The sequence below is a fragment of the Heptranchias perlo genome, chromosome 1 (genome assembly GCF_035084215.1).
Source record: "Heptranchias perlo isolate sHepPer1 chromosome 1, sHepPer1.hap1, whole genome shotgun sequence".
Classification (NCBI taxonomy): Eukaryota; Metazoa; Chordata; class Chondrichthyes; order Hexanchiformes; family Hexanchidae; genus Heptranchias; species Heptranchias perlo.
Window position 1 is genome coordinate 162545732 of NC_090325.1, and position 23098 is coordinate 162568829.

The 23098-nt window shown below is 43.9% G+C and overlaps 1 protein-coding gene across 1 annotated transcript in view; it reads right to left on the reverse strand.

Moving 5' to 3' along the window:
• LOC137327369 (annexin A5-like) overlaps positions 1-23098 on the reverse strand; it is an 84559-nt gene that overhangs the window by 24462 nt on the left and 36999 nt on the right. The window contains exons 6-8 of the mRNA XM_067993096.1: positions 6943-7033; positions 5421-5500; positions 1209-1265 (exon numbers count right to left, since the gene is read on the reverse strand). Coding sequence (XP_067849197.1) covers positions 1209-1265; positions 5421-5500; positions 6943-7033 — 228 coding nt within the window. The remainder of the gene's footprint in view (positions 1-1208; positions 1266-5420; positions 5501-6942; positions 7034-23098) is intronic.

Consider the following 23098-nt stretch of genomic DNA (forward strand, 5'->3'; position numbering starts at 1 on the left):
CCCTCGTAAGAACGGGATAGGACACTCGACTCGTCGATCGACAGTTCCGACGGGCCACAGCGAAAAATCGCATAGACCTCCTCAGAAGACAAACACGGGACGCAACCAACAGAGTACCCTTCGTCGTCCAGTACTTCCCCGGAGCGGAGAAACTGCGCCATGTTCTCTGCAGCCTTCAACATGTCATCGATGACGACGATCACCTCGCTAAGGCCATCCCCACGCCTCCACGACTCGCCTTCAAACAGCCACCCAACCTCAAACAGACCATCGTTCGCAGCAAGTTACCCAGCTTTCAGGAGAACAGCGTCCACGACACCACACAACCCTGCCACGGCAACCTCTGCAAGACATGCCAGATCATCAACACAGATACCACCATCACACGAGAGGACAGCACCCACCAGGTTCATACTCCTGTGACTCGGCCAACGTTGTCTACCTCATACGTTGCAGGAAAGGATGCCCCGGAGCATGGTACATTGGCGAGACCATGCAGACACTGCAACAACGGATGAACGGACACCGCGCAACAATCGCCAGACAGGAGGGTTCCCTCCCAGTCGGGGAACACTTCAGCAGTCAAGGACATTCAGCCACCGATCTTCGGGTAAACGTTCTCCAAGGCGGCCTTCGAGACACAAGACAACGCAAAATCGTCGAGCAGAAATTGAGAGTCAAGTTCCGCACCCATGAGGAAGACCTCAACCGGGATGTTGGGTTCATGTCGCGCTACACGTAACCCCACCAGCGGAAAAAAAAGTCCTCTCCCTCTCCCTCTTCAGTAGTCTGGTACCTAAGGTTTATCTGTCTGAACACTATTCAATTCATTTGATGGCCTTGATAACGGGCAGTTGGAAAGATTATCTGTAATCACCAGGCATTGTTCTCTGACTATATATGCGGTCATTTTCAAGGAATCCGACACTCACCTGAGGAAGGAGAAAACCTCCGAAAGCTTGTGATTTTCAAATAAAACTGTTGGACTATAACCTGGTGTTGTAAGATTCCTTACATTAGTATTATATCGGTAAATTCTTTTAAATAGTTACTCTCGAGCAGGGCTCAATCACCAAGTGAGTTAGATACAGTAGGATAAGAGCCTCAAAACTAACTGAAAGTGTGCAAGATTAAAGAACCTATGGAATCATTTAAAAAGAAAGACCCGTTACCGATAAAAAATTCAACTTTGAAATACTTTGACTGACCTGTGCATCTTTTTTAACTGCGGCTTCATCATATGCCATGCGCTCATCTCTATTGGCCTAACCAGAGGGGAAAGAAATGTTAGTTTTTATTAATTATGATTTTCACAGTTGGTCAAACAAGTGCAGAGTCCATACCTATAAACTGACCAACTTCTGTGTTTTGTTACCACTCATACTAACTGAGACAGCAAGACATTGGCCCAGAAATTGCTGGAATGGCGCATTTCATGGTGAATTGGGCTTTTTTCCCCTCACCTTTCAGATCGCACTATTTTTGTGCTGCAAATTGCTGGAAATGCGAATTGGTAATGGCATAGCAATGTCAACATCACATCCGGGGCCTCAGGAACACCATGTCCAATAGTCTGACTCCTTCACCAATATAACAAGAGGATAAAGAAACAGAGCCAACAACAGAGAAGTAAATAGGGTGAATTAGTCAAATTACATACAGAGAGAGGGAAAGAGTGGATTGAGAGGGAGAAAAATAAGAGACAGAAAGGAATATTAAGAAAAATATTTTTAAAAAAGACAGAAGATGACATTGTAACCAGTTGTGTTTGGGAATTGTTGTATTGATCCTTGAGAAGTTAATAAGTGAATGGCAGAGTATGTGTGCGAAATGTACAAACTCATACATAAAATTATTTTCCGAAAGAAATCTATATAAATTTGCATTTCCGAGCATTAAAACAGCTTTGAATTCTGAAAATGATTGCCTTCTGACACTAACAAGTGTGTGGATGGCAAGACTGGCGTAAAAATACTGCCAAGACAGATAAAAAATAAACTTTAAAAAACCACTAGGAGCAATTCACTACCTGCTGGAGTGAGATTCCACAGCTTCATTTGTTCACTTTCTGGGCCTCCAAGGTTAAGTTTCACGTCAGGACCATAAATCACATCATTAACAGGGTCCTTAAGACACAAATTACCAGCTCCAAATAGCAGCAGTGAGATTAATTTTCTGATGCAATTAATTTCAATGGAAAAGCTCATGTTAAGATGGTAATTCTTTCAGTTTTGTTGAGGCTAATGGCGGAACACAAATCGTCCAGCAATTTGTGGAGAATCGGAACTCATGCCTTATCCCTTCACCACAAATTGCTAAATTTTTCTACACACAAATAATGATGGGCACCGTGAACTTGCCCATTATTTTTCCAGCAATTTCTGAGCCATTAAGTTCTGTCCAGTTCAGGTCATCAGGTAACAGTTGGCTTCTAACTACCAAAAGGTACAGTAAAGAGGTCAACAATTCAAAGTTACCTACTAATAAACAAGTCATACACATGTATAAATTGAGAAATTCAATTAAAACGCAAGCCACATTAAATGTTAGCTTCACCTAACAGAGAATTTTGCATTTTACATCCCAAGTTCCATAACCTCTTTTCCTGCATGGTCACTCCATGCAACAGGCAGGAACTGTGTGGGTGAGGAACTGAATCAATGCCTGCTCTCACTGCTGCTTGAAGATCAACCTACAAGCAGTGCCCTTTCCAATACCCATGTCTTCCTCTCTACGCTGCACTATAAAGGCATTCTAATAAAGCAAAGATGCTTTGCCTTGAGAACGGATTGAATTTGTGAACTAGTCCCTCTCCAGAAAAGGCACCTTTTTCTACCCCCCCACCCCTCCTCAGTAATCACCAGGATGTTGAAGCAGCTGTCGGTCGGATGCAGGTGATAAGAGTTGCACAATACTAAATTATTTAAAAGGAATTCAGGCCTGCAATTTTACATTTGTACTATAAGGCAGTTATATAAATGCGTAAAAATAGCTAGGTACATACAGACAAACAATGTCCGGTTAGTTTTGCTCAATCCCTCTTCTCAGGTACTGTTCCCCACCCCTTCAAATCTGCCGTCAAAAAAAAAATCTATCCTTGACCCCTCTGTCCTTGCAAACTACCACCCCGTCTTCAACCTCCCTTTCCTCTCCAAAGTCCTTAAACGTGTTGACACCTCCCAAATCCATGCCCATCTTTCCTGCAACCCCATGGTTCAACACCTTCAATCAGGCTTCCACTCCTGCCAAAGCAGTGAAACTGCCCTTATCAAAGTCACAAATGGCATCCTGTGACTGTGGTAAACTATCCCTTCTCATCTTTCTTGACCTGTCCGCAGCCTTAAACACGGTTGACCACACAATCCTCCTCCAACGCCTCTCCTCCATTGTCCAGCTGGGTGGGCTGCCCTCACCCGTTTCCTTTTTTTTAAAATTCATTCATGGGATGTGGGCCTCGCTAGCAAAGCCGGCATTTATTGCCCATCCCTAATTGCCCTTGAATCACCGCAGACCGTGTGCTGAAGGTTCTCCCACTGTTAGGTAGGGAGTTCCAGGATTTTGACCCAGTGACAGTGAAAAAACAGTCAGAATGTTACTTGCCACTTATCAAGTCCAAGTCAGAATGGTGTATGACTTGGTGGGGGGTGAGGGAAAGAAGGGAGAACGTGCAGGTGGTGTTGTTCCTCTGCCCCTGCTGCCTTTGTCCTTCTGGGTGGTAGAGGTTGCGGGTTTGGGAGGTGCTGTCGAAGAAGCCTTGGCGAGTTGCTGCAGTGCATCCTGTGGATGGTACACACTGCAGCCACAGTGCGCCGGTGGTGAAGGGAGTGAATGTTTAGGGTGGTGGATGGGTGCCAATCAAGCGGGCTGCTTTGTCCTGGATGGTGTCGAGCTTCTTGAGTGTTGTTGGAGCTGCACTCATCCAGGCAAGTGGAGAGTATTCCAACACACTCCTGACTTGTGCCTTGTAGATGGTGGAAAGGCTTTGGGGAGACAGGAAGTGAGTCACTTGCTGCAGAATACCCAGCCTCTGACCTGCTCTTGTAGCCACAGCATTTATATGGCTGGTCCAGTTAAGTTTCCGGTCAATGGTGACCCCCAGGATGTTGATGGTGGGGGATTCAGCAACGGTAATGCCGTTGAATGTCAAGGGGAGGTGGTTAGACTCTCTCTTGTTGAAGATGGTCATTGCCTGGCAGGAATGTTACTTGCCACTTATCAGCCCAAGCTTGGATGTTGTCCACGTCTTGCTGCAAGCGGACACAGACTGCTTCATTATCTAAGGGGTTGCAAATGTAACTGAACACACTGCAATCAGTGAACATCCCCATTCCTGACCTTATGATGGAGGGAGACAGTCATTGATGAAGCAGCTGAAGATGGTTGGGCCTCGGACACTGCTCTGAGGAACTCCTGCAGCGATATCCTGGGGCTGAGATGATTGACCTCCAACAACCACTACCACCATCTTCCTTTGTTCATATCTATCCAGTCACAGCCAGAGAATCTCCTGCAATGGCCTCTCTTCCCACTCCCACATCGTTACCTCTGGAGCCCCCCAAGGATCTATCCTTGGCCCCCTATTTCTCATCTGCCCCTTGGCAACATCATCCAAAACACGTCAAGTTCCACATGTACACTGATGACAACCAGTTCTATCTTACCACCACTCCTCTTGACCCTTCCACTGCCTCTGATGTGTCATGCTGCTTGCACGACATCCAGTATTGGATGAGCAGAAATTTCCTCCAATTAAATATTGGGAAGACCAAAGTCATTGCCTTCAGTGCCCGCCACAATCTCTGTTCCCTAGCCACTGACTCCATCCCTCTCCCTGGCCACTGACCAAGGCTGAACCAGATAGTTCGCAACTTTGGCGTCCTATTTGACCCCGAGCTGAGCTTCCGACCCCATATCCTCTCCATTACCAAGACCACCTACTTCCACCTCCCCAACATCACCTGTTTCCACCCCTGCCTCAGCTCATGGTCTCACCCCTCCCCATCTCTGTAACCTCCTCTAGCCCTACAAGCCTCCAAGAACTCTGTGCTCCTCCACTCTGGCCTATTTCGCATCCCTGCTTTTCATTGCTTCACCATTGGTGGCTATGCCTTCAGCTGCCTAGGCCCTAAGCTCTAGAATTCCCTCCATAAACTTTTACCTCACTCGCCTCCTGTAAGACGCTCCTTAAAACCTACCTCTTTGACCAAGCCTCCTTATGTGGGCTGTGTCAAATTTTGTTTGATAGCGCTCATGTGAAGCACCTTGGAACGTATTACTACGTTAAAGGCACTCTATAAATGCATGTCGTTATTGTTTGCGGATTAAAACAATGGGAAAATTGCAATACTATTTGCATAGACATGATGCCTCTAAAAACCTACGATTAACTCAGTGGTTTGATATGGAATTTAAATTTTTACCTGGAGAAGAATCACCAAAATCCTTTGGAAATGGCCAGAAGTGTCACTGACAACATTTTCTTCCAAATCTTCTTCATATTCTGAAAGAGGTTTTAAATAAGTTAGTCAGGGCCACAGATCAGCCGATCTATGGCAGTTGGTGAGTTAATACAGTACACCTCAAGGCATAGAGAAATGTCCAGGTCTCATAATAACTTAGTCCTAAAAGTATGAATCACATTTTTGGCTTTTGCCAATGGACCACCTGGAATCACCAACACAAACATTTTAATATTTGCCGCTTTTATTACATACACTACAGTGCACTAGAAGTGACAAATCTGGATTCAGCAATAAGTTTTACACTAGCCCACCAAAATCATTTATGCCTAGTTTCTTTTAGAAAAGTAACAATTTAAAGCTAAAGGACTGTATAAAAACACTGAAGCCAAACCAGGAGTAGAATGTAATACTGAAAAAGTTATCCAATAGCACTCAAAGCACTTTCTTTTCAAGCAAATTAGATTAATTTATTCTCCTCGTTCTGTACATGCAAATTCATCTGGCAGCCAGGAGGTATAGAAGAACAGTCTATCGATAGCTCTCCCTTCCATAGCCAAGGCAAGTCAGGCACCTCCCCACAGCACTGCAACTAAGATCAGGATCTGGGGATTGGGGAGGGGTACAGAAGAGAAAGCAGTCAGTTTACAGTGGAGATTAAGGCAGTTTCTTTTTAAATGATATAGCCAACATTCAGAATCCCTGAATCATGTTGCTACTGGCACAGAGCCTCAGTTGGAGGTAGGGCTGTAATTGCTATTGCTTCAATTCATGCTCACTGCCAACAAGGTTCTGCTGCAAACATTTCCGGGTTAGCTAGACAGGTCATTAAGTTGCTACAAAAGTATCGCTAAGAACCATGCAACTTAATATGAAATTACACAGTTGGAACTGTCCTCTGTGTGCTCTCTTGTGTTTGGAAGTTATACACAAAAGCACCTCCCAACAAAGTAGCCAATAGCAACTTGCTTTTAAGGCCCCAATAAACAATGCTTCCCACTAAGCTGCACATGAATTATTCGCCTAAACTGGGTTTCTCGGAAGAGTGCATTTAGTATGCTGCATCTGGCATTGCAGAACTAGGAAGTAGTTCTTTGATGCCAGATGCAACTCCCAGTGCTGCAGAAGCCATTACTGCAATAGTGGAACATTTATTTAACTATGCATGCACAATTTTTAAGTCAGGTTTTACAATTCTTTTTGTAGGATCATCACCACCAACGGTTGAAGGAGACGGGGTGCAGGTCAGTGAACACAAAACTGTTTCACTAGTCTGTACTGGGCAGGCAAGAGTGTATCAGTTCCCTCAGCCTGTAACAACCAAAAACATGGTTTCCTGCAACTTGTTGAAGGTGATGCTACCAGATCCATAGGCCATTCACCCCAGAGTATACACCATCTCCAATTAAATGACACCTCATCTGCTTTGCCAACCACAGCTGTCAAACAGTAAATGATACACAAAACGTATTACAGCGTTTACCTTGCTTATAAGCCTGAATGATTGCTCTAAGTTCCTGGTTGGTTCTTGAGGCAAGAATTTCTATTAAGCAATTTTCATCAGTTCCAGCGCCCTGCAGAACAAAATAAACAGACACAAGTCTGATCAAATTTAGGGAAGAACAACTACACGTCAATCATATGCTATAAAGACTTACATGTGAACTCCCAGACTGTTTTGGCAAATTTATGCTAGACATTTTGGACAAAAACACAATGTTCACCAAGGTTATTCAGGAGTGGTTTTATGACCTTTCAACTACAAAATTATGTGCAGTGTAGCCTTGGTATGCCTCAAACCACGTGCACAGCAGTACTGACTTTTCAAAGCTACACAGGCGTTTTCTCCACCAAACCGACAACAAATTCCACATCACAAGTTCAAAGCTTGTACAGCAGATATTCAAGTCAAAATACAAAAGCAAGATTCTTTTACATTGTTTTTTATTATACATTTCTGGGGAAACTCATTCTGTTTTATAAATGGTCAAAAAACAAAAATGAATTGCTTGAAATTTCTAGTTTGGAAAGGATTAAATAATAGAAGGATGAGCAATTTATTTGAAAGCAAGATTCAAGTCATGGTTAATAAAATACAACTTAACTCAAGGGACTGTCATTCTTTTTAATCCAGCTTTATAATCAGTGGATTCAGAGCTTTGCACAGTGCAGTTAAAAAGGTTAGAATTTTGTTCAAGGCAGTAAGAAGTACTAAAAACTGTATTTAACTAGCTAACTTTGTACCAGTTTAGATCTGCTTAGCTTTTTAATATGGTGACATGCACATGTAGGTGAATGTATCCTTCTGAAATCTTTTTTTTTAAAAATACACACACAATTTTTATTTCTTAACTGCAACTTAAAATTTGTGGCCTGTAGAACTATAGACGTTTACAGCACAGAATTAGGTCATTTGGCCCATCATATCTAGATTTTTGCTGAAGCAATCTAAACCTAATCGCACCACTCCAATTTTCCCCATAGAATTATCTTCTGCTTCAAATATTTGCAAAATTTTCCCTTAAAAGATGCAATGTTCTATGCTTCAAACACTCCCAGTGGTAAAGTATTCCATACTCCAACAGCCCTCTACATCCCACCTCACTGAGGATTTTAAATTGAATGGCACTGAGTGTTAAGAGAAGCAAGGGAGGAAATTGCAAAGGCTCTGACCATCATTTTCCAATCCTCTCTGGCTACAGGCTACCAGAGGACTCTTAACTTTGTACCGTTGTTCAAAAAGGGATAGACTGAGTAATTACAGGCCAGTCAGCCTAACCTTGGCGGTGGGCAAATTATTGGAAAAAATTCTGAGGGACAGTATTAATAGTCATTTAGAAAGGCACGGATTAATCAAGGATAGTCAGCATGGGTTTGTTAAGGGGTCATGTCTGACTAACTTGATTGAATTTTTTGAGGTACCAAGGAGGGTCGATGAGGGTAGCGCGTTTGATGTAGTCCATATGGATCTCAGCAAGGCTTTTGTCAAGATCCCACATGGCGACTGGTCAGAAAAGTAAAAGCACATGGGATCTAAGGGAAAGCAGCAAGTTGGATCCAAAATTGGCAGAGCGGCAGAAAGCAAAGGGTAACGGTCAACAAGTGTTTTTGTGACTGGAAGGCTGTTTCCAGTGGGGTTCTGCAGGGCTCAGTACTAGATCCCTTGCTTTTTGTGGTATATGTCAATGATTTAGACTTAAATGTAGGGGGCATGATTAAGAAGTTTGCAGATGATACAAAAATTGGCCATGTGGTTGATAGTGAGGAGGAAAGTTGTAGATTGCAAGAAGACATCAATGGACTGGTCAGATGGGCAGAAAGGTGGCAAATGGAATTCAATCCAGTGAAGTGCGAGGTAGTGCATTTGGGGAGAGAAAACAAAGCAAGGGAATACACAATAAATGGGAGAATACTGAGAGGTGTAGAGGAAGAGAGGGACCTGGGAGTGCACGTCCACAGATCCCTGAAGGTAGCAGTGCAGGTAGATAAGGTGGCATATGGGATACTCTCCTTTTATTAGCCGAGGTACTGAATATAACAGAAGGGAGCTTCAATCACCAACTCCGGTAATGCATTTCCACAGCCTCAACTCTGATGTAAAAAAAGTATCCCCAGCTCTGTCCTAAATCACACATAGTCTGATTTCAATTTCCCCTTCGTCAGACCTCTGGAAATAGTCTGTTCCTATCAACTCTGTCCCATTCCTTCATCATTTTATTACACCTCTATCAAATCACCCTTTAATTCCCTCTGTTCTAACAAAAGCCTCAATTTTCAAGTCTTTCTTGGCATTTGTACTTCCCCATACCAGGCACTAAAAAAAAGGAGTAAGAGGTGCAGAGATAGTATGAGAATTGACTCACTGCTAACAAAGGGGAATCCAAAAGTCTTTTATAAACATATAAATAATAAAAGGGCAGTCAAAGGAAGGGTGGGACTGATTAGGGACAAAAAAAGGGGCAAAGAGGGGGAGGAATTTTTGAAGTGTGTTCAGGAGAACTTTCTTGACCAGTACATTTCCAACCCAATGAGGAAGGAAACATTGTTGGATCTGGTCCTGGGAAATGAGGTGGGCCAAGTGTCAGTGGGGAAACATTTAGGGAACAGCGATTATAGTATCATAAGGTTTAGATTAGCTATGAAAAAGGACAAGGACCACTCTAAAGTAAAAATACTCAATTAGAGGAGGGCCAATTTCAATGGGATGAGAATGGATCTGGCCCGGGTAAATTGTAAGCAAAAATGGGCAGGCAAAACAGTTATCAAACAATGAGCGGCCTTTAAAGAGGAAATGGTTTGGGTACAGTCTAGATACATTCCCACGAGGGAGAAAGGTAGGGCCACTAAAAGTAGAACTTCTTGGATGACAAAAGAGATAGATAGTAAGATGAAGCAGAAAAAAGTGGCATATGACACGTCAGGTTGATAATACAAGAGAGAACCAGGCTGAATATAGAAAGTTCAGAGGGGAGGCGAAAAAGGAAATAAGAGGGGCAAAGAGAGAATATGAGAATAGACTGGCAGCCAACATAAAAAGAAATCCAAAAGTCTTCTATAGGCATGAAAACAGTAAGCAAGTAGTAAGAGGGGTGGGACCGATTAGGCACCACGGAGAAGATCTACGCATAGAGGCAGAGGGGATGGCGGAGGTACTGAATGAGTACTTTGCATCTGTCTTTACCAAGGAAGATGATGCTGCCAAAGTCACAATAAGTGAAGAGGCAATTGAGATACTGGATGGGCTAAAAATTGATAAAGGAGGTACTAGAAAGGCTAGCTGTACTTAAAGTAGATAAGTTTGACTTATAGGGAGAGGTTAGATAGACTGGGACTTTTTTCCCTGGAGAGTAGGAGGTTAAGGGGTGATCTTATACAAGTCTATAAAATAATGAGGGGCATAGATAAGGTAGATAGTCAAAATCTTTTCCCAAAGGTAGGGGAGTCTATAACGAGGGGACATAGATTTAAGGTGAGAGGGGAGAGATACAAAAGGGTCCAGAGGGGCAATTTTTTCACTCAAAGGGTGGTGAGTGTCTGGAACGAGCTGCCAGAGGCAGTAGTAGAGGCGGGTACAATTTTGTCTTTTAAAAAGCATTTGGACAGTTACATGGGTAAGATGGGTATAGAGGGATATGGGCCAAGTGCAGGCAATTGGGACTAGCTTAGTGGTATAAACTGGGCGACATGGACATGTTGGGCCGAAGGGCCTGTTTCCATGTTGTAAACTTCTATGATTCTATGATTCTAAGTCACCCTGTCCGGATGGGATGCATCCTAGGTTGCTGAGGGAAGTCAGGGTGGAAACTGCGAAGGCACTGGCCATAATCTTCCAAACATCCATAGATACGGGGGTGGTGCCAGAGGACTGGAGAATTGCAAATGTTACACTCTTGTTCAAAAAAGGGTATAAGGATAAACTCAGCAACTATAGGCCAGTCAGTTTAACCTCGGTAGTGGGGAAACTTTTAGAAATGATAATCCGGGATAAAATTAACAGTCACTTGGACAAGTGTGGATTAATTAAGGAAAGCCAGCACAGATCTGTTAAAGGCAAATTGTGTTTAACGAACTTGATTCCGTTTTTTGATGAAGTAACAGAGAAGGTCGATGAGGGAAATGTGGTTGATGTGGTGTACATGGACTTCCAAAAGGCGTTTGATAAAATGCCACATAATAGGCTTATCATCAAAGTTGAAGCCCATGGAATAAAGGGGGCAGTGGCAGCATGGATACGAAATTGGCTAAGTAATAGGAAACATAGTGTGAACGGTTGTTTTTCGGACTGGAGGGAGGTATATAGTAGTGTTCCCCAGTGGTCAGTACTAGGACCATTGCTTTTTTTTTAAGATATATATTAATGACTTGGACTTTGGTGTACAGGGCACAATTTCAAAATTTGCAGATGACAAAACTTGGAAGAGTGGTGAACAGTGAGGAGGATAGTGATAGACTTCAAGAGGACGTAGACAGGCTGGTGGAATGGGCGGACACTTGGCTTTAAAAATTTAACGCAGAAAGTGTGAAGTGATACATTTAGGTAGGAAAAACGAGGAGAGGAAAGATAAACTAAAGGGTACAATTCTATAAGGTGTGCAGGAACAGAGATCTGGGGTATATGTGCACAAATTGTTGAAGGTGGCAGGGCAGGTTAAGAAAGGGGTTAAGAAAGCATACTGGATCCTGGGCTTTATAAATAGATGCATAGAGTATAAAAGCAAGGAAGTTATGAACCACCTTTATAAAACACTGGTTCAGCCGCAACTGGAGTATTTGATCCAGTTCTGGTCACTGCACTTTAGGAAGGATGTGAAGGCCTTAGGGAGGGTGCAAAAGAGATTTACTAGAATGATTCCAGGGATGAGGGACTTCAGTTACGTGCATAGATTGGAGAAGCTGGGGTTGTTCTTAGAGCAGAGAAGGTTGAGAGGAGATTTGATAGAGGTATTCAAAATCATGAAAGGTCTGGACAGAGTAGATAGAGAGAAACTGTTCCCATTGACGGAGGGGTCAAGACCAAAGGACATAGATTTAAGGTGATTGGCAAAAGAACCAAAGGCGACATGAAAAAAAAATAACTTTTTTTTTTAAACACAGCGAGTGGTTGTGATCTGGAATGCACTGCCAGGGGGGTGGTGGAGGCAGATTCAATTGTGGCTTTCAAAAAGGAACTGGATAAGTACTTGAAGGGAAAAAATTTGCAAGGCTATGACGATTGGGCGGGGGAGTGGGACTAGCTGGATTGTTCTTGCAGAGAGCCGGCACAAACTCGACGGGCCAAATGCTTCAGTCCTTGCTGTAACCATTCTATGATTCTATCTTGTGGAAGCAGAGGGCATGCCTGAAGTACTAAATGAATACTTTGCATCCGTCTTCACTAGTGGAGGAGATAGTAGCAATATTCGATAGGGTAAAAATAGATAAATAGGAGATACTTAGAAGGTTGGCAGTACTCAGTAGACAGTATAAAAGTCACCTGGCCCTGATGGGATGCATCCTAGGTTACTGAGGGAAGTAAGGGTGGAAATTGTAGAGGCTTTGGCCACAATCTTACAATCCTCCTTAGATATGGGGATGGTGCCAGAGAACTGGAGGATTGCAAAAGTTACACCACTGTTTAACGGATGTGTTAAAGGAAAATAGTGTTTAACTAACTTGATTGAGTTCTTTGATGAAGCAATGGAGAGGGTTGATGAGGATAGTGCGGTTGATGTTTATATAGATTTTCCAAAGGCATTTGATAAAGTACCACATAATAGACCTGTTAGCAAAATTCAAGCCCATGAGATTAAAGAGACAGTGGCAACATGGATACAAAATTGGCTAAGGGACAGAAAAGAGAGTAGTGGTGAACAGTTGTTATTCAGACTCGAGGGAAGTGTACAGCGGTATTCCCCAGGGGTCAGTATTAGAATCACTGCTCTTATTGATATATATTAATGACCTGGACTTGGCTATAGAGGGTATATAATTTCAAAGTTTGTAGACACCACAAAACTTGGAAATGTAATAAACAATGTGGATAGTAACAAATTTCAGGAGGACATAGACTGGTGAAATGGGAAGACACATGGCAGATGAAGTTTAACGCAGACAAGTGTGAAGCGATACATTTTGGTAGGAAGAATGAGAGGCAATATAAATTAAAAAGGTACAATTTTAAGAGGGGTGCAGGAACAGAGACACCTGGAGGTGCACATCACAAATCTTTGAAAGTGGCAGGACAAGTTGAGACGCTGTTTAAAAAAGCATTTAGCATCCTGGGCTTTATTAATAGAGGCATAGAGTACAAAAGCCAGAAAGTTATGTTAAACCATTATAAACACTGGTTAGGCCTCAGCTGGAGTATTGTGCTCAATTCTGGGCACCACATTTCAGGAAGGATGTCAAGGCCTTTGAGGGTGCAGAAGAGATTTACTAGAATGGTGCCAGGGATGAGGGGCTTCAGTTATGTGGAGAAGCTGGGGTTATTCTCCTTAGAACAGGGATGGTTGAAGGGAGATTTGATAGAGGTGTTCAATGAAACTTTTTTTTTTTAAAACAGAGTGAGTTGTAATGACCTTGAATGCAGTGCCTGAAAGGTTGGTGGAAGCAGATTTAGTCGTAACTTTCAAAAGGGAATTGGATAAATTTTTGAAGGGAAAAATTCACAGGGCTATAAAGGAAAGAGCAGGGGAATGGGTCTAATTGGATAGCTCTTTCAAAGAACCGGCACAGATACAAGGGGCTGAATGGCCTTTTCCTGTGCTGTACTATGAATTCTGCACTGTAACCTCTATTGCCTCAACATCCTTCCTGTAGCATAGAGCCAAAACACAATATTCCAACTGTGGTTTTGCTAAGTTTTTAATATAGATTCATCATTACATCTCAACTTTTGTATTCTATATCTGTTCCATTAGACATTTCTTAATTACCTTATCGTAGTATGGTACAGCACAGAAGGCGGCCATTCAACCCATTGTGCCTGTGCCACTTGAGGTGCTGCTTTTAATGACTTGTGAACTTAAATCCCTAAATCCTTCTGCTCTTCCATACCACCTAACTTTCTCCCAGAGTATAATTATTACTTTTATTTTCTTTTAAACCAAATTGCATTTACCACTCAAGAACGAACAGCACTGTGGAAGAACCTTCACCACATGGACTACAGCAGTTCAAGAAGGCGGCTCACCACCACCTTCTCAAGGGCAATTAGGGATGGGCAATAAATGCTGGCCTTGTCAGCAACGCCCACATCCAATGAATGAATAAAAAAGTTAACATTTGAAATTGAAGTCCCCTGAACTTTGTCTTGGTTCCTCTTAAGTTCCAAATAAATCATCCTACAGACATTTCTCCTCTATCAAGCCTCACTCTTTCCTAGAACCTAAATCTGTGAAACTACTTACTTTCTTCAGTTCGTCCTTCAATCCTCAAAGTTCTGAAATTTAAGCTTGGTGTCAGCGAATTACTACTTCCTGATTTATCTCATCTTTTCAATCTTGTTGGTGTGCGCACCTTAGGGCTTGGAACCGCCACATTGGTTTCTCTATATTATAATAAATATATGCATGTTGAGTGCTACCCAGCATTTGCAGATGGGGGAGCTTTTGGATGAGATGTTAAACCAAGGCCCCATCTGCCCTCTCAGGTGGACACAAAAGATCCCACGGCACTATTCAAAAGAGCAAGGAAGTTCTCCCGGTGTCGTGGCCAAAATTTACCTCTCACCCAACATCGGTAAAACGGATTATCTTGTCATTTATCTCATTGCTGTTTGAGAGACCTTGCTGTGCGCAAATTGGTTTCCTACATTACAACACTGGCTACACTTCAAAAGTACTTCATTGGCTGTAAAACACTTGGGACATCCCGAGGCTGTGAAAGGCACTATGTAAATGCAAGTCCTTTCTTTCATATGCCTGAAAAATCAGCCTTGCTGGAAAGTGCACGTGGATGGCAGGCAAGCGCAGGATTAAGCTCCGCTTTGATATCCAGCTCCACCATCCACATATGGCTGTGTAACCCACTGGCATTCAACATGCAGTCCTGGGGGAGATTGTAGGGTCCATAAACCAGGCCTGACTACCCAGTGAAACACAAATCTACGAGAAAGGAAGAGAGAAAATTGAAAGAACGACTTCAGCCACTATTTTTGGTTGAAGAAAAATCTCTTTCCAGCATACAGAACTGACAACTGGCCTTTAACCATGGTGATCCCAACAGCATCACGTACTAGTTGAGAGAATAAACCTCAAGCTGCAGCATTACCCAGCAAGCAGTTGATTTCACACCAACCTTTTCAGTAGATTTACAAATAAAAAGTCTGTAAAAGAAAACCTCCACCTCAAGTTCAATTCATGTTTAAATTAAATCAATTCACACCAATAGTTGACCATGATATTGGCTTAATATGACTGGTGGTCTTTTGTCACTGGCATTCTGGTTTAAAGGGTGTGACATAAAACACAAACCAAGAAATTATTCCTGCTGCTACAATTATCTACAGTTCTGCAGGTGGGCAGCTAAAATGGAGCGGGTGAACTACCTGCTCCATCCCCGATCCTTTATGATTTTTAAATGCCTGATTTTTCAGGCATACGATGTTCCATGCCTCATGAACATGCTGTTAGCCAATTTCCTTACTAAAATATCCAGGGATCACCAGAAAGTCGGGCGACCCGAAGGCTGCCATCAGACCCAAGGTGAGTGCGGAGACGGGAGGTCTACACTAGCCTAGTGGGGTTCAGAGGAGCACTGCTGCTCCTCCCAGCACCATAAAGGAAAGTTTCAAACTTCCCTAACAAAGCCCTCTCGGTTCTTGGTGTTGGGACGACTGCTGGGGGCTGAATTTCTGGTTAGGATGAGGAGGGTGGAAGACGAAAGGCTGACCAGGAGTGTTGGAATAGTTGAGTCTGGATTTATTGATGTAGTAGGATCCCAATTTGCATAAACGTATGAGGCTCCTGTTTGACTCGGGTGGGAACAAGCAAGGCATTCATTCACACCATAACACTGGGTTAATCTCAACCTCCATTTAGACTAAAATCCATAACATCACGCATCTCCACCCCTGCCTCAACTCACCTGCTGCTGAAATCCTCATCCATGTTTCTGTTAACTCTAGACTCATCTATTCCAAAGCTCTCCTGCTCAGCCTCCCATCTTCCACCCTCCATAAACTTGAGCGCATCCAAAACTCAGCTGCCCGTATCCTAACCCGCACCAAGTCCCCCTCACCCGTCATCCCTATGCTCACTGACCTATATTTGCTCTTAGTCCACCAACACCTCTATTTTAAAATTCTCATCCTCATGTTCAAATATCTCCATGGCCTTGCCCCTCCCTACCTCTGTAACCTCCTCCAGCTCCACGATCTGCCCAGAACTCTGCCTTCCTCCGACTCTGGTCTTTTGTGTATCCCCCACTTCCTTCGCCCATCGTTAGTGGCCATACCTTTAGCCATCCAGGTCCTAAGCTTTGTAATTCCTATCCTAAACCTCTCCAACCCCCTCTCCTCCTTTAAAACCCTCCTTAAAACCCTTATCTTTGACCAAGCTTTTAGTCACCCATCCTAGCATCTCCTCCTTTGGCTTGGTGTCAATTTTTCTCTGGTTGCACTCCTGTGAAGCACCTTGGAATGTTTTCCTACACTTCGGGAACAACAATCGTAATATCATCAGGTTTAGAGTAGTTATGGAAAAGGACAAGAAACAATCAAGCGTATAAATACCCAAATCCATGCCCATCTTTCCCACAAAAATGTTTGAATCCCTCCACAGCATTAAAACGACGCTCAAAGTCACAAATGACATCCGACGTGACAGTAACCATGGTAAACTATCGCTCCTCATCCTTCTCGACCTGTCTGCAGCTTTTGGCAGGGTTGACCACACCATCCTCCTCCAATTTCTCTCCTCCGTCATCCAGCTGGGTGGGACTGTGCTCACCTGGTTCCATTCTTATCTATCCAGTCATAGCCCAAGAATCACCTGCAATGGCTTCTCTTCCCGCTCCGTTACCTCTGAGTCCCCCAAGGATCCATCCATGGCCTCCCTCCTATTTCTCACCTGCATACTACCCTTCAGTGACATTATCCGAAAACACGGCAGATTCCACATGTATGTTGACGACACCCAGTTCTCTCTACCTCACCATCAACTCTCTCAACCACTCCACTGTCTCTCATTTGTCACACTGCTTGTCCGATGAGCAAATATTTCGGCCAATATTAGGAAGACCAAAGCCATTGTCTTCGGTCCCCGCCGCAAAATCTGTTCCCCAACCATCATCTCCAACCCTCTCCCTGGCTGAACCAGACCGCTCGCAACCGTAGCATCCTATTTGACAGAAATAGGTTTCCGATTACATATCCGCTCCATCACCATGACCGCCCACTCCCATCTATTTTTTTTTATTTGTTCATGGGATATGGGCGTTGCTGGCATGGCCAGCATTTATTGCCCATCCCTAATTGGCCTTGAGAAGGTGGTGGTAAGCCGCCTTCTTGAACCGCAGCAGTCCGTGTGGTGACGGTTCTCCCACAGTGCTGTTAAGTAGGAAGTTCGAGGATTTTGACCCAGCGACGATGAAGGAACGGCGATATATTTCCAAGTCGGGATGCTCTGTGACTTGGAGGGGAATGTGCAGGTGGTGTTGTTCCCATGTGCCTGCTGCCCTTGTCCTTCTAGTGGTAGAGGTTGCGGGTTTGGGAGATGCTGTCGAAGAAGCCTTGGCGAGTTGCTGCAGTGCATCCTATGGATGGTAAACACTACAGCCATGGTGCGCCGGTGGTGAAGGGAGTGAATGTTTAGGGTGGTGGATGGGGTGCCAGTCAAGCGGGTTGCTTTGTCCTGGATGGTATCGAGCTTCTTGAGTGTTGTTGGAGCTGCACTCATCCAGGCAGGTGGAGAGTATTCCATCACACTCCTGACTTGTGCCTTGTAGATGGTGGAAAGGCTTTGGGGAGTCAGGAGGTGAGTCACTCGCCGCAGAATACCCAGCCTCTGACCTGCTCTTGTAGCCACAGTATTTATGTGGCTGGTCCAGTTCAGTTTCTGGTCAATGGTGACCCCCAGGATGTTGATGGTGGGGGATTCGGTGATGGTAATGCCGTTGAATGTCAAAGGGGCAGGGGGGGGGGGGGGGGTGGATAGACTCTCTCTTACTTGCCACTTATCAGCCCAAGCCTGGATGTTGTCCAGGTCTTGCTGCCCGTGGGCACGGACTGCTTCATTATCCGAGGGGTTGCGAATGGAACTGAACACTGTGCAATCGTCAGCGAACATCCCCAGCGAACATCCCCATTTCTGACCTTATGATGGAGGGAAGGTCATTGATGAAGCAGCTGAAGATGGTTGTGCCTAGGACACTGCCCTGAGGAACTCCTGCAGCAATGTCCTGGGGCTGAGATGATTGGCCTCCAACAACCACTACCATCTTCCTTTGTGCTAGGTATGACTCCAGCCACTGGAGAGTTTTCTCAGATTCCCATTCATTTCAATTTTACCAGGGCTTCTTGGTGCCACACTCAGTCAAATGCTGCCTTGATGTCAAATGCAGTCACTCTCACCTCATCTCCGGAATTTAGCTCTTTTGTCCACATTTGGACCATGGCTGCAATGAGGCCTGGAGCCGAGTGGTCCTGGTGGAACCCAAACTGAGCATCGGTGAGCAGGTTATTGGTGAGTTAGTGCCGCTTGATAGCACCATCAACGACGCCTTCTATCACTTTGCTGATGATTGAGAGTAGACTGATGGGGCGGTAATTGGCCAGATTGGATTTGTTCTGCTGTTTTACCTCTAACATCGCCCATCTCCGCCCCTGCCTCAGGTCATCTGCTGCTGAAACCCTCAACCATACCTTTGTTACCTCTAGACTCAACTATTCCAATGCTCTCCTGTCTGACCTCCCACCTAACTTGCACCAAGTCCCGTTCTCCCATCACCCCTGTTCGCGCTGATCTACACTGGCTCCCAGTCAGGGAATGCCTCAATTTTAAAATTCTCATCCTTGTTTTCAAATCCCTCCATGGCCTCGCCTCTCCTTACACGCCTCCAAGATCTCTGCACTCCTCCAATTCTTGCCTCTTGTGCAGCCCCGATTTTAATTGGTCCACCATTGACGGCCGTGTCTTCAGCTGCCTGGACCCCAAGCTCTGGAATTCCCTCCCTAAACCTCTCTCCTCTTTGACCAAGCTTTTCGTTACCTGACCTAATATCTCTATGTGTGATATTAGGTGCCTCGCTGTCAAATTTTGTTTGATAACGATGCTGTGAAGCACCTTGGGACGTTTTACAACATTATCGGTGCTATATAAATGCAAGTTGTTGCTGTTGATGTGTAAACGAACTTTCAAAAGGCATTTGATAAATAGACAGACTGATGAAATGGGCAGACACATGACAGATGAAATTTAACAGAGAAATATTTTCTGAAGTGAAATATTTTCGAAAGAAGAATGAGGAGAGGCAATATAAATGAAATGGTACAATTTTAAAGGGGGTGCAGGAACAGAGAGACCTGGAGGTCCACATACACAAATCTTTGAAGATGGCAGGACAAGTTGAGAAGGCTGTTAAAAAGCAGATGGGATCCTAGGCTTTATTAATGGAGGCATAGAGTACAAAAGCCAGGAACTTATCCTAAACCTTTATAAAACACTGGTAACGCCTCAGCTGGAATACTGTGTTCAATTCTGGGCACCACATTTTAGGAAGGATGTCAAGGCTTAGAGAGGGTGCAGAACAGATTTACTAGAATGATACCAATGATGTAGGACTTCAGTTATGTGGAGAGACTGGAGAAACTGGGGTTGTTCTCCTTAGAGTAGAGAAGGTTAAGAAGAGATTTGATAGAGATGTTCAAAATCATAAACTGTTTGGATAGAGTAAATAAGGAAAAACTGTTTCCAGTGGCAGAAGGGTCAGCAACCAGAGGGGACAGATGTGATTGGCAAAAGAACCAAAGGCAACATCAGGGGAAAAAAATTTACACAGCGAGTTGTGATCTGGAACACACTGCCGGGAAGGGTGGTGGAAGCAAATTCAATACTAACTTTCAAAAGAGAATTGGATAAATACTTGAAGGGAAAAGATGTACAGGACTATGGGAATGAGCAGGGGAGCGGGCCTAATTGGATAGTTCTACCAAAGAGGCAGCACAGGCACGATGGGCCGAATGGCCTCCTTCTGTGCTGTATCATTCTATGATTAAAGGTGCTCTATAATGCAAATTGTTATTGTAAAATCAGTTCCCTAACAAATGTCTTTGTGCTATGCACCTTGTTTCTAGTGTCTACCTAACAGAATGAGCAGCAAGTGGTTAACAGTCATGATTTCGGTGATTCAGCTCATATATTCTGGGCTCGCTTGCTTCCTTCCTGCCACGTGGACTGCACAGATGTGAATGCTGAACTAATGCAGTAATGGGAATTCTCTTAGTTCTCCTCAAAACATCGAAGACATTTTTAAGACAACTGCTTGATGACTAAAACATTAGAGGGTGCGTGCACAGCAGGGCCTTCAAGGAGTGTAATGATCTATCTTTCCCCATAATCTTCAGAAAAAGATCTATTTTCACATCCTCAGATTGAAATTGAAACAGTAGTAATAAGATAGCACAACATTCTTACTCTGCAATCAAGAGTTTGAAGCTAAAGATTGGAAATAACATTGATGACAATGTCAGTGTTGCATTTATGTACAACTCTAACAGCGATAAACAAAACCAGATGTGGGAAGTTTGCTCACAAGTTAATAAACTAAATCTTTAAAATTACACTATCCATTTCTGTTACACCAATTAGCTCAGTAATAAGTTTAGTCACAAACTAAAATTCCAGTACAATGAGAGGTGCTCTCCGATTTGCCCACTTTCTATTCTTTAGTTTAATACGTTAATTCTTCAATCCCATCTCCACACAGGCAATTCTACTGCCAAGGTTAATTTGGGCAGAGATTCATAAATTTGTTGAAAGTCTCCTGATGCTGTCGCAATATCCATCCAACAAAGTCAAGCTCTCTCGTCGAAGCAGTCAAGAGCAGAGCCACATAGACCAGGACAGTCCTAGGTTCAATCCCCGTTCTGTCCTGAGTTAGCTGCTCTCAACTGGGTATTGGTAGGGGTGCTACATTTGACCTCAGCTCCCCTAGGTTAAAAAGGAGAAAAAAAAAGCACAGCAGATTCCCAACCTGACCCCTACTGGAGGAGTATAGGAGAATGTCAAGTACAAACAGGAACTACAAAGTTTCCTGCGGGCAAATAGCCCAGAGACACTGGCCCCGGTAATAACAGGAGGGACGTTTCGTCAAATTGAATAGCAGGACCTGATTTAAATTATTTGAATGTTTCCCAGCTCGCTGCCAGCTGGGGGTCAGCCAGCCACGGGGGTCCAGGGCAAGAGGTAGATAGGGGTTCAGGGGATTGGAGCTCAGCCAGGGGAAGACAAAGGGAAACTGAGGAATTTGGAGGGTGTGGGGACCAGTATTAGCTGCAGAGGCGGAAGCAGCAGCAACATGGTGAGTGGGAGCCACACAGAGGAGCAGCCAGTAAAACGATAAATGAAACCTAGGGTCCTTACTGTGGGTATATAGTGAAATATTGGTTCCACTGTTGGGCAAACGAGAAACAAAGGGACACAGACTGAGGATTCTCACTGGAAGATCCAAGGGGGAAATGAGAATGAAGGTTCTTGAACTGAGGGCTATTAGATCATAAGAACACAAGAAACAGGAGCAAACCATACGGCCCCTCGAGCCTGCTCCGCCATTTAATAAGATCATGGCTGATCTTCGACCTCAATTCCACTTTCCCGCCCGATCCCCATATCCCTCGTTCCCTAAGAATATACTCAACGACTGAGCACCCACAGCCATCTGGGGTAGAGAATTCCAAAGATTCACCATCCCGAGTGAAAAAATTCCTCCTCATCTCAGTCCTAAATCACCCACCACTTATACTGAGATTATGCCGCCTAGTTCTAGACTCTCCGGCCAGGGGAAACAGCCGCTCAGCAGCTACCCTGTCAAGCCATCTAAGAATTTCAATGAGATCATCTCATTCTTCTAAACTCCAAAGAATATAGGCCCATTCTACTTAATCTCTCCTCATTGGACAACCCTCTCATCCCAGAAATCAATCCAGTGAACATTTGTTGCACCCCCTCTAAAAGGCAAGTATATCCTTCCTTAGGTAAGGAGACCAAAACTGTACGCAGTACTCCAGGTGTAGTCTCACCAAAGCCTTGTACAATTGCAGCAAGACTTCCTTACTCTTTTACTCCAACCACCTTGCAATAAAGGCCAACATACCATTTGCCTTCTCAACTGCTTGCTGTACCTGCATGTTAACTTTGTGTTTCTTCTACGAGGACACCCAAATCCCTCTGAACACCAACATTTAATAGTCTCACACCGTTTTAAAAAATATTCTGTTTTTCTATTCTTCCTACCAAAGTGAATAACCTCACATTATACTCTATCTGCCACCTTATTGCCCACTCACCTAACCTGTCTATATCCATTTGCAGACTGTCCTCCTCACAGCTTACTTTCCCACCTAGCTTTGTAACATCAGCAAACTTGGATACATTACACTCGGTCCCTTCATCTAAGTCATTAATATAGATTGTAAATAGCTGAGGCTCAAGCACTGATCCTTGCGGCACCCCACTAGTTACAGCCTGAATATGACCCGTTTATTCCTACTCTCTACTTTATGTCCTTTAACCAATCCTCTATCCATGCCAATAGGTTACCCTCAACCCCATGAGCCCTTATCTTGTGTAACATGCTATTGTGCGGCACTTTTGAAAATGTAAATATACTACATCCACTGGTTCCCCTTTATCTACCTTGCTAGTTACGTCCTCAAAAAACTCTAATAGATTTGCCAAACACGATTTCCCCTTCATAAAACCATGTTGACTCTGCCTAATCGTATGATGATTTTTTAAGTACCCTGTTACCACTTCCAAATAATGGATTCCAGCATTTTCCCAACAACTGATGTCAGGCTAAGTGGCCCATAGTTCCCTGTTTTCTCTCTCCCTCTTGAATAGCGGGGTTACATTTGCTACCTGCCAATCCACTGGGACCATTCTAGAATCTAGGGAATTTTGGAAGATCACAACCAATGTATCCATTATCGACTACCATCG